We start from the raw sequence: 21928 nt of genomic DNA on the forward strand, positions 1-21928 counted from the left end.
GTGGATTTGATGCCTTGGAGGCTTCTTGTAGGGCTGCTGCCTCTGGCACAGTAATTAGAAGGCATGCATGGTTAAAGGAACAAAATTTGCCAGATCAAGTAAAAGCTAAATTATTAGATGCTCCTGTTCAGCATAATGTTTTGTTTGGATCTAAAGCTGAAGAGGTGATTAAAAAGATGGAGGACAAGGCAAAGTCCATGCAAACAGTTAAAGATTTCTTACAAGTACACACTCCCAGATTTAGCAGGAATTGTCCTACAAAAAATTGGTCCTTTCCCAATTCAGGCAGGCCTCTGAGGGGGTAGATACAGACACTCCCGAGGAAGGCCTCAGACACAAGCCTCTTATAGACCAAGACAGGGGACTGCTTCCACCCCTGGGGGGGGAGAGGACAGGTCGCAAGCTCATAAGAAACAGACTCAGACTCCCTCTGTTGGGCTGCAGGAACTTCTTGCCTGGAAGCCCCTCTCGGAGGAAAACTTTCTCTTTTCCACCTAAATTGGACTCTTATAACCCAAGACAAGTGGGTTCTGGATGTGGTTTCAAGAGGTTACAAATTCCATTTTCATACCCTACCAAGGCCAAGCGGAGACAGAGGCCTTAAACCCAGGTGGAAGCTCTTTTGGCTATGAAAGCCATCGAACTAGTTCTTTTGGCTATGAAAGCCATCAAACTAGTTCCACTTTCAGAGATGGGACGAGGTTTTTACTCTAGGCTCTTTCTAGTCCCCAGGAAGCAAAATTCATGGAGACCCATTCTGGATCTGTCAGTCTTGAACACTTTTCTAGAGATACCAAAATTCAAGATGCTTACTCTACAGCAGCTACTTCCAATGCTGACCAAAAAATGCATGGATGGTAACTTTGGATTTAAAGGAGGCATATTTACACCTTCCCATCAAGCAGTAACTCAGAAAATTCCTCTGGTACAAGGCCGGATCGAGGCACTTTCAATTCTCTGCGCTACCCTTTGGATTGTCTACTGCGCCCAGGGTCTTCGCCAAATGTCCTGCTCCAGTAGTAGCTTATTGCAGACTCAAGGGAATTCAAATTTACCCTTATCTGGACGACTGTCTTATTCAGGCAGACAGCAAGGAGGTCTTACTCCAGCATCTACAGTTTGTTCAGAATCTTCTCAAGTTCCTGGGATTCGCTGTAAACAGTCAAATTTGACACCCTCACAACAGATAATTTTTCTGGGCGCTTCTCTAAACACAACAACCCAGATGGCATTTCTGACATACGAAAAACAGTTACAGCTAGTTTCAACTTTCAAAACCTTGGCAACTTTAACTATCTGCAAGGAGATTCCTGCAGGTTTTGGGTTACATGGCCTCCTGCATCCTTCTCGTACCATATGCAAGACTACATATGAGGAAAATAGTGGTACCTAAAAAGTGTATGGTCTCAGCATTGCCACAGTTTAGACGTACTGATCTCCGTCCTGCCTTGTCTTCAAAAGGAATTCCTTTGGTGGTCCAAGGCATGTACTCTAAACAAAGGAAAACCCTTCTGTCTGCCTCCTGCCACTCGGATACTAACCACGGATGCCTCAGATTATGCATGGGGAGCCCATTTTCAGGGCAACTGTCTGCGGGGCCTTTGGACAAAGGATCAGAAGCACCTGCATATCAATTTAAAGGAAATGTTAGCCGTTCAGAAAGCTCTATTGGCCTTCAGGAATCTTCTACAACCAGGACAACTACAACCAGGACAACTACTAATACGGACAGACAACACCACAGTTATGTGGTACATAAGCAAGGGGGATCTCATTCCTACCCCCTTTGCAGACTAGCCATGGATCTATGGAGCACAGCTCTAGCTTGCAATCTGGACCTTCAAGCTCAGTTTCTACCAGGGAAGCAAAACTTCCTGGCAGACAGTCTGAGCAGAAACCTTTCGGACCCACACGAGTGGATGCTGGACACCGAAATATTCAGGATAACAGCAGTCTGGGGATGTCCTCACATAGACCTCTTTGCATCCCACCTCAATCAACTACAGATTTTTTGCACCAGGACTTTCCACGAACAAGCTTGGAAAGTGGATGCACTATCATTCAGTTGGAGAAAACTCTCGGGATATGCCTTTCCACCTCTTCCTCTTCTTCCACGGGTATTATTACAGATCAAACAGGACAAGCCCAAGATGATAATTTTGATGGCCCCAAATTGGCCTCGACAGTTTTGGTACCCAACTCTGAAAAACCTATGTCTGGAGCCCCCTTGGGTTTTACCACAGACTCCGAACCTTCTGTCCCAACACCAGGGTCAGGTTCTACACTCCCATGTCATAACTCAGCCTGGCGGCCTGGTTAATCCAGGGTCTTTGATTCGTTCTCTCCTACCCAAGCAGGTTATGGATGTCATTTTAGAAGCCAGACTGCCTAGCACTAGAAAATCTTATGCAGGAAAATGGAAAAGATTTTGTTCCTGGATGCAGGCTCAGGATTCTGATCCTCTTCTTCCTAACACTCCTTTGATTTTACTTTACCTGACAGATCTCTTACATAAGGGTCTCTCTTTCTCTTCCATTAAGATACATGCCTCTGCTATTTCTGCTCATTACAATACAGACCCTCCAATCTTTTCCCACCAGCTCATGAGACAGTTTCTCAGAGGAGCTAAGAATTTAAGACCTAGATCTCCTCCCATTCCTGCTTGGGATCTCAACTATGTTTTGGAAAAGCTCACCTTACCTCCTTTTGAGCCTGCTGCCTCTTCTGACATCAAGTTTTTATCTTGGAAGACAGCCATCCTGTTAGCTCTGACCTCTTCCAGGAGAGTTTCAGAGTTGCAAGCTCTTATGACTGTGGAACCTTATATTATTTTTCATCAAGACAGGGTGTCTTTAAGGACTAATCCTACTTTCATGCCTAAGGTGGTTTCCAAAGTGGCTTTAAATCAAACTATTCACTTGCCAACTTTTTTCCCCACTCTTCAAAATAAAGGGGAAAGGATCTTACATTCCTTGGATGTACACAGACAACTACCTGGACAGAACCAAGGACATCAGAAAATCAGAGCAATTGTTTGTTTCTTATGCTTCAAGTTCCCAAGGTAAAGCCATTTCAAAACGGACCATTTCTGGATTGCTCATGGAATCAGATTTTGTTATTCACACCATGGAAAGCAAATCCCAGGGAGTATACGGACTCATTCCAACAGAGCTGCTGCCACTTCAGCTGCCTTCCTCAGGGGAGTTCCTACCAAAGACATTTTGGAAGCTGCAACTTGGAGTTCAGTGCATACTTTTTCAAAGCACTACAATCTACCTCCCCTCTAAGTCTAGGGCAGGCTTTGCTTCTGCAGTTTTGCAGGGCCTTTTAGCCGCCCCTTCTACTTTGACCACCTCCCTTTCATTCTGCTTTGGGATTCTACCCTACAGTCATGTCTGCAACAGTGAAACACGAACATAGTACAGTTGTGTACACTTACCATAAATGTAGATGTTAGTGTCTTCACTGTTGCAGTCTGGGTTTCCCTCCCTCCTGTCCCCTCTTGTTTTTACTTGTGTGGTTCCTTTTTTCACCATTCTTCTGAGGTGTATTTGCAAAGGATATGGGACCTTACTCATTTTGGGACTCCTGACATCTGGGGTAAGAAAAACTGGAGAACATGGTGTCTGCTGTCAGCTTTGTACTCCTGGCGCTCTGACGTCAGGGAGCATGGCTGAACAGCCGACGCTGGACCCAGACTTTGGGATTCTGGCCGACCGAGGACTGCCTGCCGGCAGGGGAGAACCCTACAGTCATGACTGCAACAGTGAAGACACTCTAACATCTACATTTATGGTAAGTGTACACAACTGTACTTTATGAAGGTTCCTAGTCAGCATGGTAACTATTTTTTGAGGGGAGATGCTGTCTGCTAAATCCCCTTCAGTTTAGGGGGGGATTAACAGTACTGAAAATGTAACTACAACTGGGAGCTGTTGATTTGTCAGAAGCAGAACCAGGACATCCCACCAAGACTATTCAAGCAGTTGGGGCTTTGCTTATGGAGAACACTTCTTTCATGCCCGGTCTGTTAGCTTCCCCTACCTGTTCCCAGTCAGCCCATTTATTCATTTCTCCAGAAGTAGCCAAGCCCAGTCTAACACATGGGATGCGAGCCTTATGGACCATTCAGTCCTTGCTGAGGAAGGAAGGGTGTTACTCCTTTGCACCCTGATCAGTCTGCTTATTCCCCCTCCCTGCAGTCGCATAGCCTGATGTTCTGGGAATTGCTGTGTGCCTGTACAACTCCTGGCTTCCATGCAACCACTGTAGCCCGTTTCTCAACGCTGTTCTCCAAAGCTGCATCATACCTGGCCACTACCATATTCCTGTCAAAGTTCTTACAGCGACCTGAGCCACTAGAACTGTTTTGGTGTATTTGGGTGCTTTCTCTTTGAACAGTATATGGCCACAGACCTTTGTAAATATTCCTAGGGATATGGAAGGTTCTTTGCAATGACAGTGTTGCCATAAGGTTGTGAAAAGGGACTGATGCTTACAATTCCACACTCTAGGCAGGGTTGTTTGCAGTGCTTTGGCACTAATTGTTCATGAAAACTAGTGCCCCCCCCCCCCCCCCCCCATGTCTTGTGCATCAGTTGGAGAAAATCTGTAGCACTTAAAATTATATTTACTGGTTGTCCTGAGTGATGCTTCCTGCTCGGCAGTTAAAGTTAGGCATCGGTGAGTACTCTTGTTCAGGGCATTCGTGTCGTCCCCCCCAATTCAGTTCTCAAAACTTTGAGTAGGGTCAAGTGTGAGCTATGGGAAGTCTCTTCCGTAGTGTGAGGATCCTTTGGGGCACATTTGTCACAAATGAAGTGCAGATACCTGTATTTTAGTGTTTTGTTTTGCACATGTGTAACAGATCCATCAGGGCACATCAGACTGCATTGATTTGCTAGTTACCATGGTGTGGTGCCTTGGGGCCAGGCACTCCCCTGCCGCAGGATGGAGGGGGGAGTTTGACATTTACCAAGTCTGTTAAAAATGCTGTCCAGCTTATTGCATTCCCCAGAAATTCCCAGTATACTGGGGTTTGGCAGATAGTTACCTAAAGGAGAAAATTGTTTCGTATCAACTGCCCCTACCATGAGTGGGCTTTGTACGCGATGTATGTAATGCTGCTGCACAAGCTGCTAGAGCTGCAGGTTCCAGCAGCTTTTTCAACACTTGCGGCTTACACTTGTTTTTTTGTCAAGGATGCTAAGGTGACCTTCCTGAGCTTTCCTTAATTCCCTGTGTTTTAGAAAGGAAATTCACCAGCATATTGAGAATATGGAGAAGTAGGGCAAAACCATGGCAGTTGTGGATGTGAAACTCCTCCCTCCATTGCATTACCATGTTTTGCAATGCAGAGAAACCAGTGGTGGATGTATTTTTCAGCACAACCAAAGTATGTTACTGAAGAGGTCCACTAACAAGAATAACTTTCAGCAGGGAGAGACAGGCTGATAGAAAACTTTCCTGGTGTTTACTGGGAGGCTAATTAGACATTGCCCAACTGTCACCTTGTAGGGTAAAGGTCCAATATCCCTTCACATGCCCACCTGGCGCAAAATCACCAAAGCAGGTGGGCAGAGGGTGTCAATGCACATTTTATCCCCCACCTATTCCACATTATCCTTAGAGGCCTCCCTACACTGCTGAAACACTAAGCATGTAATTAGAGTTCTCCCATCTTTTGCAAAAAAAAAGTAAGGCAGTAATCGAAACTAAAAGGACCTCCAAGCCAGTATGGGTTCTCCACCATTATATCTTCCTATATGTAGCTCCTTAAATGGACATTCTTTTTTATAAATGCAGTATAGGCTTATAAAGCTAATTATAAGTTTCATTTCATTTCTTTTCCTATTACCAAGCAGGATCCACCCTTTGCCTCTACTGTTTTGTGTAGATACTCTGAGCACGGTAAGGTGAAGCAGTACACACAATCTAGTTATCTTACTGAAGAATGTATTTGCTGTGATGGGACATATGTGGCAGATGCTTCTATCCAAAATCTTCTAAACCCCATTAGGTATACACGTGTGCTTGACCTATAACAATGTAGTACTGAGTGCTTAATATCTTGCCCGTTGCACTTTTGCTGTCTCCAGGATCTTTTACTCCAATCTTGTGTGGCCTAGCTCTGGACCCATTAATTTAGCTCTGACTCTTCAGTGGAACACTGCAGGTTACAACTGTGGCATGTCATTGCTTCACTTCGCCATGCCCTAGTACTGTATAGTGGGCTTTCTTCTAAAATGTATTGCTTTTTACTTGTTTCACTTGACATATATTAAGTTTAATAAACTGGTCTTCTAAAATGTATTGCTTTTTACTTGTTTCACTTGACATATATTAAGTTTAATAAACTGGTTTCTGTATGCGGAGCTTGGTTGTCTTAATTTCCATAATCCTTACAGATAAGGATTATCAGGTTTATGGGGGGGGGGGGTCTATGGTTAGCTGGCTCTGCTGATGCCCTGCATTTGTGCAGGGGACTATTTGTTGCTTTCCTTTCTTCCAGTATGAAGACTGGAGACTATTGAATAACCACTTCAGGAGGTCTAAAAAGTCCTGTTTCTGGCTGGGCAGACTTGTTGAGATACATGGGGGCAAAGTGTAGATGTGTGAGATCAGTGAGTAAAGTAGAGTTGGAATGAAGTTTTGGCTAAATTGGCCTCTGTCCTTTAGGTCAAGCATGTGATATAGTTTAAGGTTTTGTGGTTATCCTTTGAAGCCGTTTTAGCTTGTATTTGGCTTTGATTTTGATCACAGTCCAGAGTTCTGTGTTAAGTTTAGAAAGTGTTTCAGCTTTTTGAGAGTTAAACTCATTGCATGCAAAAATAAATTTATTATAGAGCATGTTTGTTTGAATTCCACCATAGTAGGTTTATCCTTGCATTTGTATTTACTTTGGGGTAGACTGGTTTTTATCTATGCAGCAGTTTGCATGTGTATATAAAATCTGGCAGGGTAGAAGGGGATTTTGAGTTTAGTCCAGTCATCACTACCTTTATTAACCTTAACATAATCAATATTGAAGTGTAAGATTCTTTTCTGTGGTGAATGTGGCTGATTTTTGTTTGACTGGGAGAAAGTAAAAATTGGAGTAAAAGCTATCCTATATTGGTAAGGGCAAAGCCAGTTTTTATTGCCCCATGAATGGGGTGCTGACTGGTTTAGAGTTGGTATTGAGGAGGTCAAGAAATTTCTAGGCATAACCTGTTTATGTAGGTGTCCCAATAACATGGGTAGTTGAAGTCTCTGTGGAGAATGGCTGGCTTAATGCACAAGGATTCCATACCAGTTGGGAGATGTGAACTAAGGGAGACGCAGGGTGTCTTGTAGTTAATTATACATATAAAGGGGATTTATTAGTAAGTTGGGAGTGGAGGAGTTCAGGTTGTTTACTTCAGCTGCGGAAGTGTTATTCCTTTAGGGTCTCCACATAACTGCACCTTGCAACAAGCCTTGATTGCACAGTTTTCTAGCTGCTAAATGTTTTTGCTCTGTAAAAGACCATTCCTGCTGGTTTCTGTACCTGCACAGAATTGGACTGGGGGGGAGCTGCATTCCTGGGCTAGGCAAAAACACTATGGCCCATTTAACAGACTTGTTTGACCATTAATTTTTAAGGCATGCTGTCTTGTTTGACAGAACATGTATTGTATTCCTTGACACTGCAGATCTGAACACGAAAGTTTAACTAGAATATTCAATTATTTGCTTCACTTGCAGATTATTCAGTTCCTTTTTCTTTTACAGGTTTGCAAAAGTGAGCAAAACGTGGCAAAAGATCATACTAGACAATAAATGGACAAATGAAATTTATAGTACAAATATAAACAATGAGGTAAGTGACTTAATATTGTATCTTTAGTAACGTGTGTATGGCAATGTGCACAGGCCCTTCAGGTCTTGCTTTGAGTTGTATTGTCCTGTTTAGTCTTGTATTGTCCTGTTTAGAGTTCATTGGGTATGTATATCTTTATTCTTCGGGGGGGATGGCCTTGCTTTAGTCCCATCCCCAGCAACGCACATGGTTAGGCTATAGTAAGTGTGTTACCACTTTGGTGGGGCTAGCTCCAGCAAATCTTAACAATAAAACTTTTCCAACTGTGTGGAGTCCTCAGGCATGTGATTACTATAGATGCATCTTTTTGGGGTGGGGTAATTTAGTTAAACCATTTAGGGGATTAGATTGCATCAGAATCCGTACTTGTGTAAAATGTCCTAGAATTGTAGCAGTCATACTGGCCATCCCATGAGCCCCTTTAAAGTACATATGTGATGACCAGAGTTTCTGCCAGGGGATTCAACTCTTGTATAGTGAAATTTGGATTCAATTCTGTCTAGTTTCCATTCTTCAGATATTTCAAAAAAATTATAACTCTTGTACAAGATCAAATTCTGATGTCTTATTATTGCTTTAAGAAGCCTCCTGAATAATGTTCAGTTTTAGCAGATAACCTTTTTAACACCATCACTGGTGGTTTGACCTAAAGCATAAGACTAAACTGTGCTGTAGAGGGATATTCTGTACTTAAAAACATCTGTTGGGAATGGAGGGAGTTGGATTACTACTCATATGCAGTAACAGATGTTTAAGGTACCTATAAGACAATATCAAAATTGAGTTGGTTCATTGTCATTAAGAAGCAGCTAAGAAAAATATGGTGTTAAGATTTCATCTCCACTTTTTTCTTTAAGGAATGTAGAGCAAATCACTCTGAAGATTCTTTGACAAGAGATTTCTCTTCAACTAGAGCAACTCTGCACACTGTCCAGAAAGCAACATGTAGGCATCTTGCCCCCAAGGAGAAAGAGTTAGTACAGCTCAGTCATTCACAACAGATGAAGCATACCAAAGAAACGCCCAGTAGATATGATGAGTTTCGTCAGGTACTATTTTTATAACTTTTTCATTGTTGTAAGGATTTATGGAGTCCTGTAATGGCCCCTTATTCTGTATGGTTAGTTGCTGTTCATTGCTTCCGTTTTGCTGCACAGAACACCTTGTTTTTTTTTGTATTTTTTTTTTTTTTTTTTTTTTTATTTAATGAAGGTTGACATTTAATTTTTTCAATATGTTTGAATCGCATCTGTAGCAGTTTTATTTTCTTTTTGCTTGTTGAGATATTTTGTCCAGTTTAGTACTGCAAAGTGCAGTGCCTGGTTTTAACTTGCTCAGAACTGATGCTGGATGTTGGGTGAATCAAATCAAGTACTACAGGATTGAAACTTCTTAGTAGGTCTTGGCCTTTCACACACTGCCACTGCTAAACTACCAGGTCTGGACGAGTGAAGCATGACAAAACGAAGGATGTTAATTAGTCCAGAGGAATTTGAGACACTGGGTTTTTGTATACAGTGTAATGCTTTGCTTTTGCATTGTGGGGGGGCTATTTCTTTTAAAAAATTGACAGTTATGATTTAGAGCTTCTGTAGCAGGTAAGGCACTATTGATTTTTTTTCTCTGCTGCTGGTTAAATTGGGACTTTACTCATGTCTTCAGTTTCTTTGCTTCACAGATTACCCTGATTGTGTTTATACTCTGCACAAAGAGCAAGGTATTCTGTGTTCAAGAATGAAAAACAAGACTGCAAATCCCAGCAAGCAAATTCCTGATGTACTGTGGATTGATGCAGACATTTGATTTTTATAGTAAGGCTTTGGAAAGGTTTGCTTTGTCACCCTTGTGCTTCCTGACAATTGTCTCACCTCTGATAGTACATTGCCCATTCTTGGATTACTAACCACCAAACCAGACAAGACCCACTGTCCTAAAGTATCTGTCTTATGGTACTGGACTGTTTTAAGATCCAAGATAAAGGGCAAGACCAGAAGTGGCCATTCTCCAGACAACCATAAAGATGTAGTTTTATACCTTCAACCCCAATCCCATTACCCTGTCACAGATGTTAAAAAGCAGCTATAGTACTTGTCCTGACTGTGCTTCCCCACCTGCAAGTTCGGCTACAGCATACACTTTACTGATGTGGCTCATTTGTTGCTAGAAAATTCTTCAAACAGCTAACATGGCAACAAATTACACCCCCAGACACAAGATGAATGAGCCTCTCTCCTCTTTCTGTCCAGCTTTAGCTCATGGATGTTCTTCGTGTTTCACTGTTGCAGTCATAACTGTAGGGTGCTCCTGCCGGCAGGCAGCCCGAGGTCGGCCAGAATCCCAAAGTCTGGGTCCGGCATCGGCTGTACAAGCTAGTACCCTAACGTCAGTACGCTCTGGTACATAGCCCCTCAGCCGACGCCATCTTCTCCAGTCTTTCTTGCCGTGCGGTGGAAAGCAGCTCGCAAGTCGTTGGTTGGCGATTTTCGAACAGCGTATTTGGTTGTTGTTGGTCCGAAGTTCTTACTTCTCTTCTCTAAGCTAAGTACCCTGTTGGGGAATTTTTTTCTTGTTCCTCCGATGTCAGAAAGTTAATTGTATTACATGTGGAAAACAAATACCTCAAAGATTTCCACTCTGTACCTTGCTTAGGCCCTGACCACGACGATGTTCTTCATCTCACATTGCTGCAGTCCTAACACTTGGGTAGTCCGCTGTCCCTCGGTCGGCCCGAATATCAGAGTATAAGGCTGACGTCGGTCAAGGCGCATTTGACTGACATCAGAACGTCAGGGTACAAATGCGCATGACCGACGTCATATCCTCAGTCTTTTTTGCCGCATGGTCCGATGCAGAAGCAGTGTTGCAAGTGCCGTTCGGCGTTCTGAAATTTTTCGAATTCGGAGTTTCAGACCGAAGTCAGAGTTGGTTAAGTACCCGTTGGGAATATTTTGGTTTTTCTTGCCTCAGTGGTTTACCGGATGTCAGAAAAGTGAATAACTGTATTTCTTGTGGGAAACAGATACCGCATAGAGATTACCATAATTTGTGTATACCTTGTTTGGGACCTGAGCACGACGTTGTTGGGTGTCGCTTTTGTGCTCGGTTCAATAAACGCACTATAAAGCGTAGGTTGGATTGTGCCAGGTTGGTCTTTGGGAAGCGGTGCAATTACAATATGCCGTCGGATGCTCCGACGCCGGCTTCCTCAAAGAAGCGCAAAGACAAGGCAGTTAAACCTAGGTTAGAGGAGTCGTCCGAACCGGACGCCGGTTCTTTAGAGGCGTCAGTAGAACCGGTGGTTCCGACGGAGGCCTCTCTGGAGTCCCAGGGAGAAACTGTGTTTTTACAGGATGTGGCCTCCCAGGAGGCAGGTCAGGCTGTAGGGGCTTCTCAGGTAACTATACTCCCCTCCCTTCCTAAGGTGTCTAGGCCCTCTCTTCCTGCTTCCAAGGCTTCTCCTAAAGGCAGGTCTAGTTTTGCTTCTGTGGGTGTCACTCCTAGTTCTTCAGGTTCAGTGCCCAAGAAGCACATGCTTAAAATGGCAGAAGATTTAATTACTTTGATTAGAGGCTCTATGCCCCCTCCTGATAAGAGGCCTAGGATGGAACCTGTGTTGGGGGATTATGAGCAGGCTTCGGATGTGTCTGAGTCTTCGGCTGAAGACTTGCAGGAGTATTCTCATTATTCTGATTCTGATGTGGATGATTCTACTCCTTCTGCTTCTCCTCCTGAGGATTTTTCTTTTTCAGAGACCCTTCACTCCATGAGAGAGCATTTTAAATGGGAAGGTCAGGATTTCTCTGATTCCAGGAAAAGGCTTAGGGAATTTTTGTTTTTACCCCAGCATAGACCTTTAGCTATACCACCTGTTCTGAATGTGGTGGAAGATGTGTTCGCAGAGGCTTCTCTTAATCCTGATTCTTTGCCTCCTGCTCCTGTTAAACCGGATAGGTATTACAGGGTGCCTGAAGCTCATAAGTATCTTTTTAAGAGTCCTAGGGCAGACCCAGAAACTGTTAGCCAGGGGCCTAAGGGTGTTAAGGCTTCTGTTGTCAAGAATCCAGTTCCGGCTGATAGAGGCCAGGGCCTTGGATAGGTGGGGAAAGAAAGTTTATACTTCTTCCACTCTAGCCATGAGAGCTTTGAATTGCCAGTTTCACATGTTGAAATATCAAAATTATCTCCTTTCACAGTTGAAATCTAAGGTTGATGCTCTGGCGGAAGGTATTGATTGTAAAGAGTTACAAGATTTAGTGCATGTTTCTGAACAGGTGGGTAAGCATTCTTTGCAATGTGGTTTTGATGCTGTTCAGGCCTCGTCTAGGGTGGCTGCCACTGGGTCAGTTCTTCGCAGGCATGCCTGGCTGAGGGATCAAAATTTATCTGACCATGTTAAAACTAGGATTTTGGATGCCCCTTTGCGATCTGATGTTTTGTTTGGTTCTCCTGTTGAGGCAGTTTTAAAGAAAATGGAAGACAAGGCTAAGTCTATGCAGACTGTTAAAGATTTTTTGCAGGTTCAGCCTCCAAAGTTTAGTAGAAATTGGCCTACTAAAGGGTGAACGTATCCTTCTTATGATTCCCAGTCTAGGGGTAGATCTAGACGTGGCAGGGGCAGAGGTCAGGGCTCTTTCAGGCCTAGAACAGGGAGCTCTCCTGCACAGTCTTTGGGTGAGGGCAGGGGTCAGTCCTTTCGTAAACAGACCCAATGACCTACCTTTTCAGCTGCCAGAACCTTCTCGCCTGGCAGCACCTTTGGGAGGAAGGTTGGCACTTTTCAAAGAGAATTGGAGTTTGATTACCCAAGACAGATGGGTACTGGATATCATACATCATGGTTGCAGGTTTTATTTCCATACCTTGCCTCCCTTCAAAGGCATGCCAGACATTCCTCCTCATCAAAGAATAGAGGCTCACAAGCAAATTTCTCTGTTACTCCAAATAGGGGCCATACAGCCGGTTCCTATGCCAGAAAGGGGCCTAGGATTTTATTCTCGCCTGTTCCTTGTGCCAAAAAAGGGGAACACGTGGAGACCAATTTTGGATTTATCTATCCTCAACACTTATCTGGACATTCCCAAGTTCAAAATGTTGACGTTACAACAGCTTTTACCTCTACTGGGCAAGGATCACTGGATGGTAACTTTGGATCTCAAGGAGGCTTACCTTCATGTTCCTATCAGGCTAAGTTGCAGGAAATATCTGCGTTTTCGTACTGGGACTTCTCACTATCAGTTCTCTGCATTGCCCTTTGGCTTATCTACTGCCCAGAGTATTTACGAAAGTTCTGGCTCCAGTGATAGCTTTCTTCAGGCTAAAAGGAATACAAATCTATCCTTATTTGGACGATTGCCTGATTCTGGCTCAAGGAAGGACGAGCTTCTTCGTCATTTGGAATATGTGATAGCAGTGCTAAGATGCCTGGGGTATTCTGTGAGCGAAATAAAGTCCAGTCTAGTACCCTCTCAAGACATGTGCTTTCTGGGTGTAAGACTGAATACAGCATCCCAGATGGCCTTTCTAACCCCGGACAAACAAAAGAATCTTTCCCTTTACTTCCATCATCTATCTCTTCAGTCCGGGCTGACTGCAAGGACAGTCCTTCAAGCCTTAGGGTTCATGGCATCTTGTATTCTGGTGCTTCCCAGTGCCAAACTGCATATGAGGAAGTTGCAATGGTATCTCATAAATGTATGGACACAGCACTGCCAGCATCTGGACACTGTCATTCAAATAATACCTTGCATTCAAAAGGAATTTTTGTGGTGGGCTCAGGAATGTCACCTAAACAAGGGACTCTCTGTGACCCGGCCAGAGGCGAGTCAAATTTTAACGACAGATGCCTCAGACAAAGCTTGGGGAGCTCATCTAAACGGAAAGTGGATACAAGACAAGTGGCCTGTCAGACTACAGCATCTACATATCAACTTGAAGGAGATGTTAGCAGTCCAGTTTGCATTAATAGCTTTCAAGGATTTACTTCTTCCAGGGCAGGTGTTGATTCTAACAGACAACACAACTGTCATGTGGTACATCAACAAGCAAGGGGGAACACATTCTTATCCTCTATGCAGGCAAGCAATGATTTTGTGGGAGACTGCTCTCAGTTTACAACTAAGTCTTCAGGCAAGGTTTCTGCCGGGAGCACAGAACTCCTTAGCAGATGTGTTAAGCAGACAAATCATGGATCCCTACGAGTGGAAACTGGATCTTCATGTATTTCAGAAATTGACAGTGTCCTGGGGAACTCCAGACATAGATCTGTTCGCTTCTCCACTAAACCACCAGCTGCCAAAGTTTTGCACAAAGCGGTTTCATCCCACAGCTTGGAAAGTGGATGCTGTTTCTTTCAGTTGGAAAAATCTTCATGTGTATGCCTTTCCACCTCTGCCTCTCCTCCCACAGGTACTTCTGAAGGTCAGACAGGACAAGCCAAGGATGATTTTGATAGCTCTAGATTGGCCTCGACAGCACTGGTACCCATTACTGAAGTCTAGTACAGAAGCCTCCATGGCCTTTGCCTTTGATTCCACATCTGTTGTCCCAGGAGGACAGTCATTTGCTCAATGTCAAACTTCACTCTCTTCACCTAACAGCATGGCATATTCTGTTTTAAACCATAGAGGGTCTCAACTTCCACAACAAGTTTTGAATGTGATTTTGGAAGCTAGAAGGCCTAGTACAAGGAAAGTGTACGCAGATAAATGGAAGAGATTTTTATTTTGGAGTGCAGCTAAGGATTTGGATGTTTCTGAGCCTGATTTAAGTGTGGCTCTTCAATATCTTACTGAGTTATTGGACAAGGGTTTGTCCTTCTCTTCTATTAAGATTCATGCTGCAGCAATTTCAGCTCACTACGACTGTGACCCACCATTGTTTTCTCATCCTTTGTTCAAGCAATTTCTTAGAGGGGCAAAGAATATAAGACCCCACGAAGGGCTCCTACTCCTGCTTGGGATCTCAATTTTGTGTTGGAGAAACTCACTCTACAACCTTTTGAGCCTGCAGCTACTGCTGAGTTGAAATATTTGTCATGGAAGACTGCTTTTTGTTGGCCATTACCTCTGCAAGAAGGGTTTCTGAATTGCAGGCCCTTATGGCAGTTGAGCCTTTCTTAATTTTCCATAAGGATAGGGTATCTTTACGTACTAATCCTTCCTTTATGCCTAAAGTGGTTTCTAGTGTGGCTTTAAACCAAACTATTCATTTGCCTACTTTTTATGCAAATCCCCAAACTAAAGGGGAAAAGATTTTGCACACTTTAGATGTACACAGGCAGTTGCGATATTATTTGGACAGAACTAAAGGGTTCAGACAATCTCAGCAGTTATTAGTTTCTTTTGCTTTGTGCTCTCAGGGCAAGCCTGTGTCAAAACAAACTATTTCTAAGTGGATTGGATTTTGCATTGCTTTCTGTTCCCATCATGGCAAAGAGATTCCAGCTGGGATTAGGCCTCATTCCACTAGGGCTACTGCCACTTCAACAGCTTTTTTGAGGGGGGTGGCTACTAAGGATATTTTGGAGGCAGCCACTTGGAGTTCTGTGCATACCTTCTCTAGGCATTACCACCTTCCACTGTACTCTAAATCCAGGGCTGGTTTTGCCACTGCTGTGTTGCAGGGCATTTTGGCAGCTCCTGCTTCATTATAGTTTAGCCATCCTCTCTTACCTCTGCTTTGGGATTCTACCCAAGTGTTAGGACTGCAGCAATGTGAGATGAAGAACATAGTACAGTTTTGTACCTACCATAAATGTAGATGTTCGAAGATCCACATTGCTGCAGTCCAATTTACCCTCCCTCCTTCCCCTCTGTAGTTTGAGGTGGTTGTGTGGGTTGGGTTATCCATCTGAGGTATAATTGTATAATTGTATATATTGTACATTTTTTTTTTGGTGTTAGGCTGGTTAGTTGTTTAGTTGTTGTCTATGGGTTTTGACCTTTCTTTTTAGGGTCTTCTGACATCTGGGGCAAGAAAAGACTGAGGAATATGACGTCGGTCATGCGCATTTGTACCCTGACGTTCTGATGTCAGTCAAATGCGCCTTGACCGACGTCAGCCTTATACTCTGATATTCGGGCCGACCGAGGGACAGCGGACTACCCAAGTGTTAGGACTGCAGCAATGTGGATCTTCGAACATCTACATTTATGGTAGGTACAAAACTGTACTTTTCTTGTGGTCAGTTCTGTGCCAGGTTCAGTTCTCATACTATCGAGCGCAGGTACGACTGGGCTCTAAATTACTTTGGCAGACGCTTCAATTATAGAATGTCGTCGGACACTACCGGAATTCAAAAGAAGCGCAAAGACAAGGACAGGCCTCCGAGGTCCAAACAGGACTCGTTGCAGCTGGAGCCAGCGTCAGGTTCGGCTGTCGTCAGTGAGGCGCTTTTGCAGCCCCTGTCGTCCGCCACTTCTGAACCGATGGCCGATACGGACTCCCATGGGGGGCCATCAAGGCCTTCTATTTTATCTGCTGCAGGACCTTTGGACGTCGCTCCCTCAGATGGGTCTGGAACCGCTGTGCAGGTACCGGCTTCTGAGGGGGTATTCAGGCCTACTCACATCACTGTATCTAAGGCAAAGACAAAGACTCCTGTTGGGTCTAAAGCTCCTGCTCAAGCTACTTCTGAATCTACTCCCAGGACACAGAAGCAATTGTTAAGGATGGCTGAAGATTTGCTTACAATGATTAGGGGTTCTCACCCCCCCCCCCCCGAGAAAAGGCCTCGACAGGATGTTCCTATGGATTCCTCTGACCAGGCTTCTATATCTTCTGTCTCTTCCTCTGATCAGGAATATTCTTTTCCTCCTTATGAGGATTCGGATGCTGAGGACTCCTTGCCCTCTGCCTCTCCGCCTGAAGATTTTTCTTTTGGGGAAACCTTACATGAGATAAGGGAACATTTTCATTGGGAAGGTCAGGATTATTCTGCTTCCAAGAAGAGGCTTAGAGAATTCTTTCTTCCTCAGCATAGGCCTTTGGCTATCCCTCCTGTTCTTGACATTGTGGATGATGCTTTTTCTGAGGCTAATTTGAATCCTGATTCCATGCCTCCTGCTCCTTCTAAGCGTGATAGATTTTATAGGGTTCCTGAGTCTCATTTGTTCTTATTTAAGAACCCTTCTGCGGATCCTGAAACTATTTCTCAGGGTTCTAAGGCTGCTAAAGTTGCTACTTCTAAGAATCCTATTCCCTCTGAGAAGGATTCTCGTGCCTTAGACAGGTGGGGTAAAAAGGTATATACTTCTGCTACCCTTTCTGTTAGGGCTTTAAATTGCCAGTTTCATATGTTTAAGTATCAGCAATTTCTTTTGTCTGTTTTAAAGCAAAAGCTTGCTTCCCTTCCTGCATGTGCAGAAGATAAGTAACTACAGGCTGTATTGCATGCAACTGAACAAACATAGCTTGCATTGTGGTTTTGATGCTTTGGATGCTTCTTGCAGGGCCGCAGCCTCTGGTACTGTTATCAGGAGACATGCTTGGCTTCGTTAAGGCTAAATTATTAGATGCCCCTGTTGGCACGATGTTCTTTTTGGATCTAAGGCTGAGGAGGTTATTAAAAAGATGGAAGAAAAGGCAAAATCTATGCAAACTGTGAAAGATTTCTTGTAAGTTCAGCCTCCTAGATTTTCCAGGAATTGGCCCTCCAAAAATTGGTCCTTTCCCACGTCTGACAGGCCTCAAAGGGGAAGATATAGACGCTCCGGAGGTCGTGGCCAAGCTCAGGCCTCCTACAGATAGAGACAATGGACTGCTTCACCTAGAAGGGGAGAAGACAGATCCCAATCTCAAAGAAAGCAAACTCAATGACTCTCTCGGTTGGGCTACAGGACCTCTCTACCTGGATGCCCCTCTCGGAGGAAAACTTTCTCTTTTTTACAGAAATTGGACTCGTATTACCCAGGACAAATGGGTATTGGACGTGATTTTAAAAGGCTACAAATTCCACTTTCATACCCTGCCAAGGGCTTTCGGTTGGCCATATCTGCCAAAACATCAATGGTCAGAGGCCTTAAATCAAGTGGATGCTCTTCTGGCCATGAGAGCCATAGAGCCTGTTCCACTCTGAGATGGGAAAAGGTTTTTATTCAAGACTGTTTCTGGTTCCAAGAAAACAAAGCTCATGGAGACCTATTCTGGACCTTTCTGTGTTAAACACCTTTTTGGAAATTCCAAAATTCAAGATGCTTACTCTGCAGCAGCTGATTCCAGTGCTCTCTCAGGACGCCTGGATGGTGACATTGGACCTAAAGGAAGCTTATTTACACATTCCCATCAGGCAAGGAACGCAGGAAATTCCTCAGATTCAAGGCAGGTTCGAGACTCTCTCAATTCTCTGTACTGCCCTTTGGTTTATCTACTGCGCCCAGAGTCTCTACCAAGTGCCTGGCACCATTAGTGGCTTATTGCAGACTTCAGGGGATTCAGATTTACCCCTATTTGGACGACTGCCTTATTCAGGCAGACAGCAAGGATCTTTTACTTCAACATCTGGATTTTGTTCAACGTCTTCTCTTACTGGGATTCTCAGTGAACGCAAAAAAGTCACATTTGATCCCTTCTCAGCAAATGGTATTTTTGGGAGTCCTCTTAAATACAACCTTACAAAGGGCCTTCCTCACTCCAGAAAAACAAATACAGCTGGCTTCAATTTCCAAGACTTTGGCAACTCTAACTCAGCTCACTGCAAGGAAATTCCTGCAGGCACTGGGCTACATGGCTTCCTGCATTCTGTTGATTCTAAATGCAAGGCTTCATATGAGAAAGCTTCAATGGTATCTGAAAAGTGTATGGTCACAGCATTACCACGATCTGGACACTCTGATTCCTCTGATCCCCTGCCTCCAGAAGGAGTTCCTTTGGTGGTCCAGGGTGTGTGCTTTAAACGAAGGAAAGCCTTTCCGTCTTCCTCAACCTTCTCAAATCATACAGATTATGCTTGGGGAGCACATTTTCTAGGCAATTGCCAGCAGGGAGCCTGGACAAAGGACCATCTCTGAAGGAAATGTTGGCAGTTCAAAATGCTCTTCTAGCCTTCAAGAACCTTTTGCATCCAGGGCCTCTGATTCGCACAGACAACACCAGTCATGTGATACATAAGCAGGGGGGTTCTCATTCGTACCTCCTTTGCAGACTAGCTATGGCTTTATGGGACACAGCTCTAAATCTGAATCTACATCTCCAGGCTCAATTCATCCCAGGAGAACAGAATCTCTTAGCAGACAGCCTGAGCAGAAACATTTTAGATCCTCACGAATGGATGCTAGACACCAACTTATTCAACAGGATTACTGCAGTTTGGGGATGTCCCCAGATTTATCTGTTTGCATCCCATCTCAATCATCAGCTGCCTCGCTTTTGCACCAGGTCATTCCACAAAACAGCTTGGAAAGTGGATGCCCTGTCCTTCAGCTGGAGAAACCTTTCGGGATATGCCTTCCCTCCTCTTCCTCTACTTCCTCGGGTATTACTGAAGATAAAACAGGACAAGCCCAAGTTCCTCATCTTGATTGCTCCAAATTGGCCTTCACAGTTTTGGTATCCAACTTTAAAGCACTTGTTCTTGGAACCTCCTTGGATTCTCCCTCTGAACCCTTCTCTTCTGTCCCAGCATCAGGGTCAGTTGTTACATTCCCATCTCAAGACCCTTTGCCTGGCAGCTTGGCTCTTCAAAGGAATTTGATTTCTTCTAGTCTTCCCAAACAAGTTTTGGATGTTCTTTTGGAAGCTAGACAGCCCAGCACTAGGAAATCCTATGCCTCTAACTGGAAGAGATTTTGTAATTGGATGCAGGACCGAGGCTTGGACCCACTGGTGCCTGATCTCTCTTCTATTTTGCTTTACCTTTCGGATCTTTTGTCTAATGGACTTTCCTTTTCTTCCATTAAGATTCATGCTTCTGCTATTTCTGCTAATTTCAATACTGATCCTCCTGTTTTTTCTCATCCTTTGGTGAGACAATTCTTGAGAGGGGCTAAGAATTTAAGGCCTCCCAGGACCCCTCCTGTTCCTGCTTGGGATCTTTATGTTTTAGAAAAACTTACTTTGCCTCCTTTTGAGCCTGCTGCATCTTCAGATATTAAGTTTTTATCTTGGAAGACTGTTCTTTTGTTAGCTTTGACTTCTGCCAGAAGGGTCTCAAGAGTTGCAAGTTCTCATGGCTGTGGAACCATACCTTATTTTTCACCAGGACAGAGTATCCTTGAGGACCAATCCTACTTTCATGCCTAAGGTGATTTTGAAAGTGGCTTTATTCACCTTCCTACCTTCTATCCTAATCCTCAAAATAAAGGGGAAAGGATTTTACATTCCTTGGACGTGCACAGACAGTTACGATTTTACTTGGACAAGACTAGAGAGTTCAGAAAATCTAACTTTGTTTCTTTTGCCTCCAGTTCTCTTGGAAAGGCTATTTCCAAACAAACTATTTCCAAATGGATTTCTTATGGAATAAGATTGTTACACTCATCATGGAAAACAGTTTCCAGGTACTGTGAGAAGTCATTCTACTAGAGCAGCTGCTACTTCTACAGCTTTTCTCAGAGGAGTTCCTACCAAGGATATCTTGGAAGAGTTCTGTGCATACTTTTTCCAAGCACTACAATCTCCCTTTGTATTCTAAGACCAGGGCAGGCTTTGCCTCTGCTGTTTTGCAGGGTCTTCTTGCTGCCCCTTCTTCTGTCTAAACCTCCTCCCTTTTTTCACTGCTTTGGGATTCCACCCTACAGTTATGACTGCAACAGTGAAACACTATGAACATAGTACAGTTGTGTACACCTACTATAAATGTAGATGTTCGAGTGTCTTCACTGTTGCAGTCGGTGTTTCCCTCCCTCCTACCCCCTCTTTTTCTCTTTTGTGGTGTATTTGTATTTCCTTGTTGGATTCATTTTTGTTTTATTGGGGACTTCTGACATCTAGGGCAAGAAAGGCTGGAGAAGATGGCGTCGGCTGAGGGCTATGTACCAGAGCGTACTGACGTCAGGGTACTAGCTTGTACAGCCGACGCCGGACCCAGACTTTGGGATTCTGGCCGACCTCTGGCTGCCTGCCGGCAGGAGCACCCTACAGTTATGACTGCAACAGTGAAGACACTCTAACATCTACATTTATGGTAGGTGTACACAACTGTACTGTACTTATTTATCATGGTTCCGAGTCATCTTTATTTCTCAACTACGTAGCTAGCCAGGTGCACATGGAGTTGGAGTACTACAGAAGCACAAGAAAGGCAGCTGGAGGCTCGGTATAAAGTTACTAGACAGTTGAGGAAAGGTGTCAGACTGGGACACTGCCAATAAATACTAAAGCCTTTTACATGTGTTCCTTTTATTGGTGTGGAGGATTTGGAGAAACGGTGACAGTGAGCAATATCAAGTAGAGATGGACCGTATGTTAATCAAATAGTGGTAATGGTTATCAGAAAAGGTAGGGCCACACACATACAAACTTCAGTTGTTTTTCACAAGTGACTGAAATAAGACTACATCTGGAAAGTGCTGCTCAGTGTCTAAGTGTAAGGAGAAAGTATTTATCAGTTCAGTCAGATGAATTATAGTTTACAGGGAAGACTTGGAATGTAGAATTATCAAGAGTATACCCTTCTTAATTATTCAGTGGATGGAGGACTTAAAGATGATCTTGAAAGGTACCAAAATTGGCAGTGTGGTCTTGCAAAATTTACGGACAATCTCACAGCGAGTGAGATGGTGTTTATACAGACTTGGGCAGAACACAGGAGGCTCCTATACTCTTACTTACTGTCCTCACTTTAAAAAGTATCTTACAGGTGATATGGGGAGTGGAAGAATTTTCCCATTCCTGGTTTTAAAAAAAAAAACGGGGTTTAGCGACTTGAGTGAAAGGTGGTGAAACTGGTAGTAGTACATAAAAAGCTGGAGTGTAGGTGATCATAGGAAGTTACTACTGAGGCCCTTGCAGCCTAGCCAAGAGTTTAGCCCATGCTTAGTCAAGTCAGCACCCAAAGCCCCTATCCTATCCAGCAGGGACACTGGTGGAATCCCAAGGGTGTATTTTCTGCTTTCTACCCAGTTATTCAGGTTGCGCTTAAAACTGGATAAT

The 21928-nt window shown here is 43.9% G+C and overlaps 1 protein-coding gene across 1 annotated transcript in view; it reads left to right on the forward strand.

Moving 5' to 3' along the window:
• The window catches only part of FBXO5 (F-box protein 5), a 35139-nt gene that overhangs the window by 3489 nt on the left and 9722 nt on the right, over positions 1-21928 (forward strand). Inside the window, exons 2-3 of the mRNA XM_044062874.1 lie at positions 7753-7840; positions 8698-8889. Coding sequence (XP_043918809.1) covers positions 7753-7840; positions 8698-8889 — 280 coding nt within the window. The remainder of the gene's footprint in view (positions 1-7752; positions 7841-8697; positions 8890-21928) is intronic.

The sequence above is a fragment of the Protopterus annectens genome, chromosome 1.part0, assembly GCF_019279795.1.
Source record: "Protopterus annectens isolate FY-2018-M chromosome 1.part0, PAN1.0, whole genome shotgun sequence".
Lineage (NCBI taxonomy): Eukaryota > Metazoa > Chordata > Ceratodontiformes > Protopteridae > Protopterus > Protopterus annectens.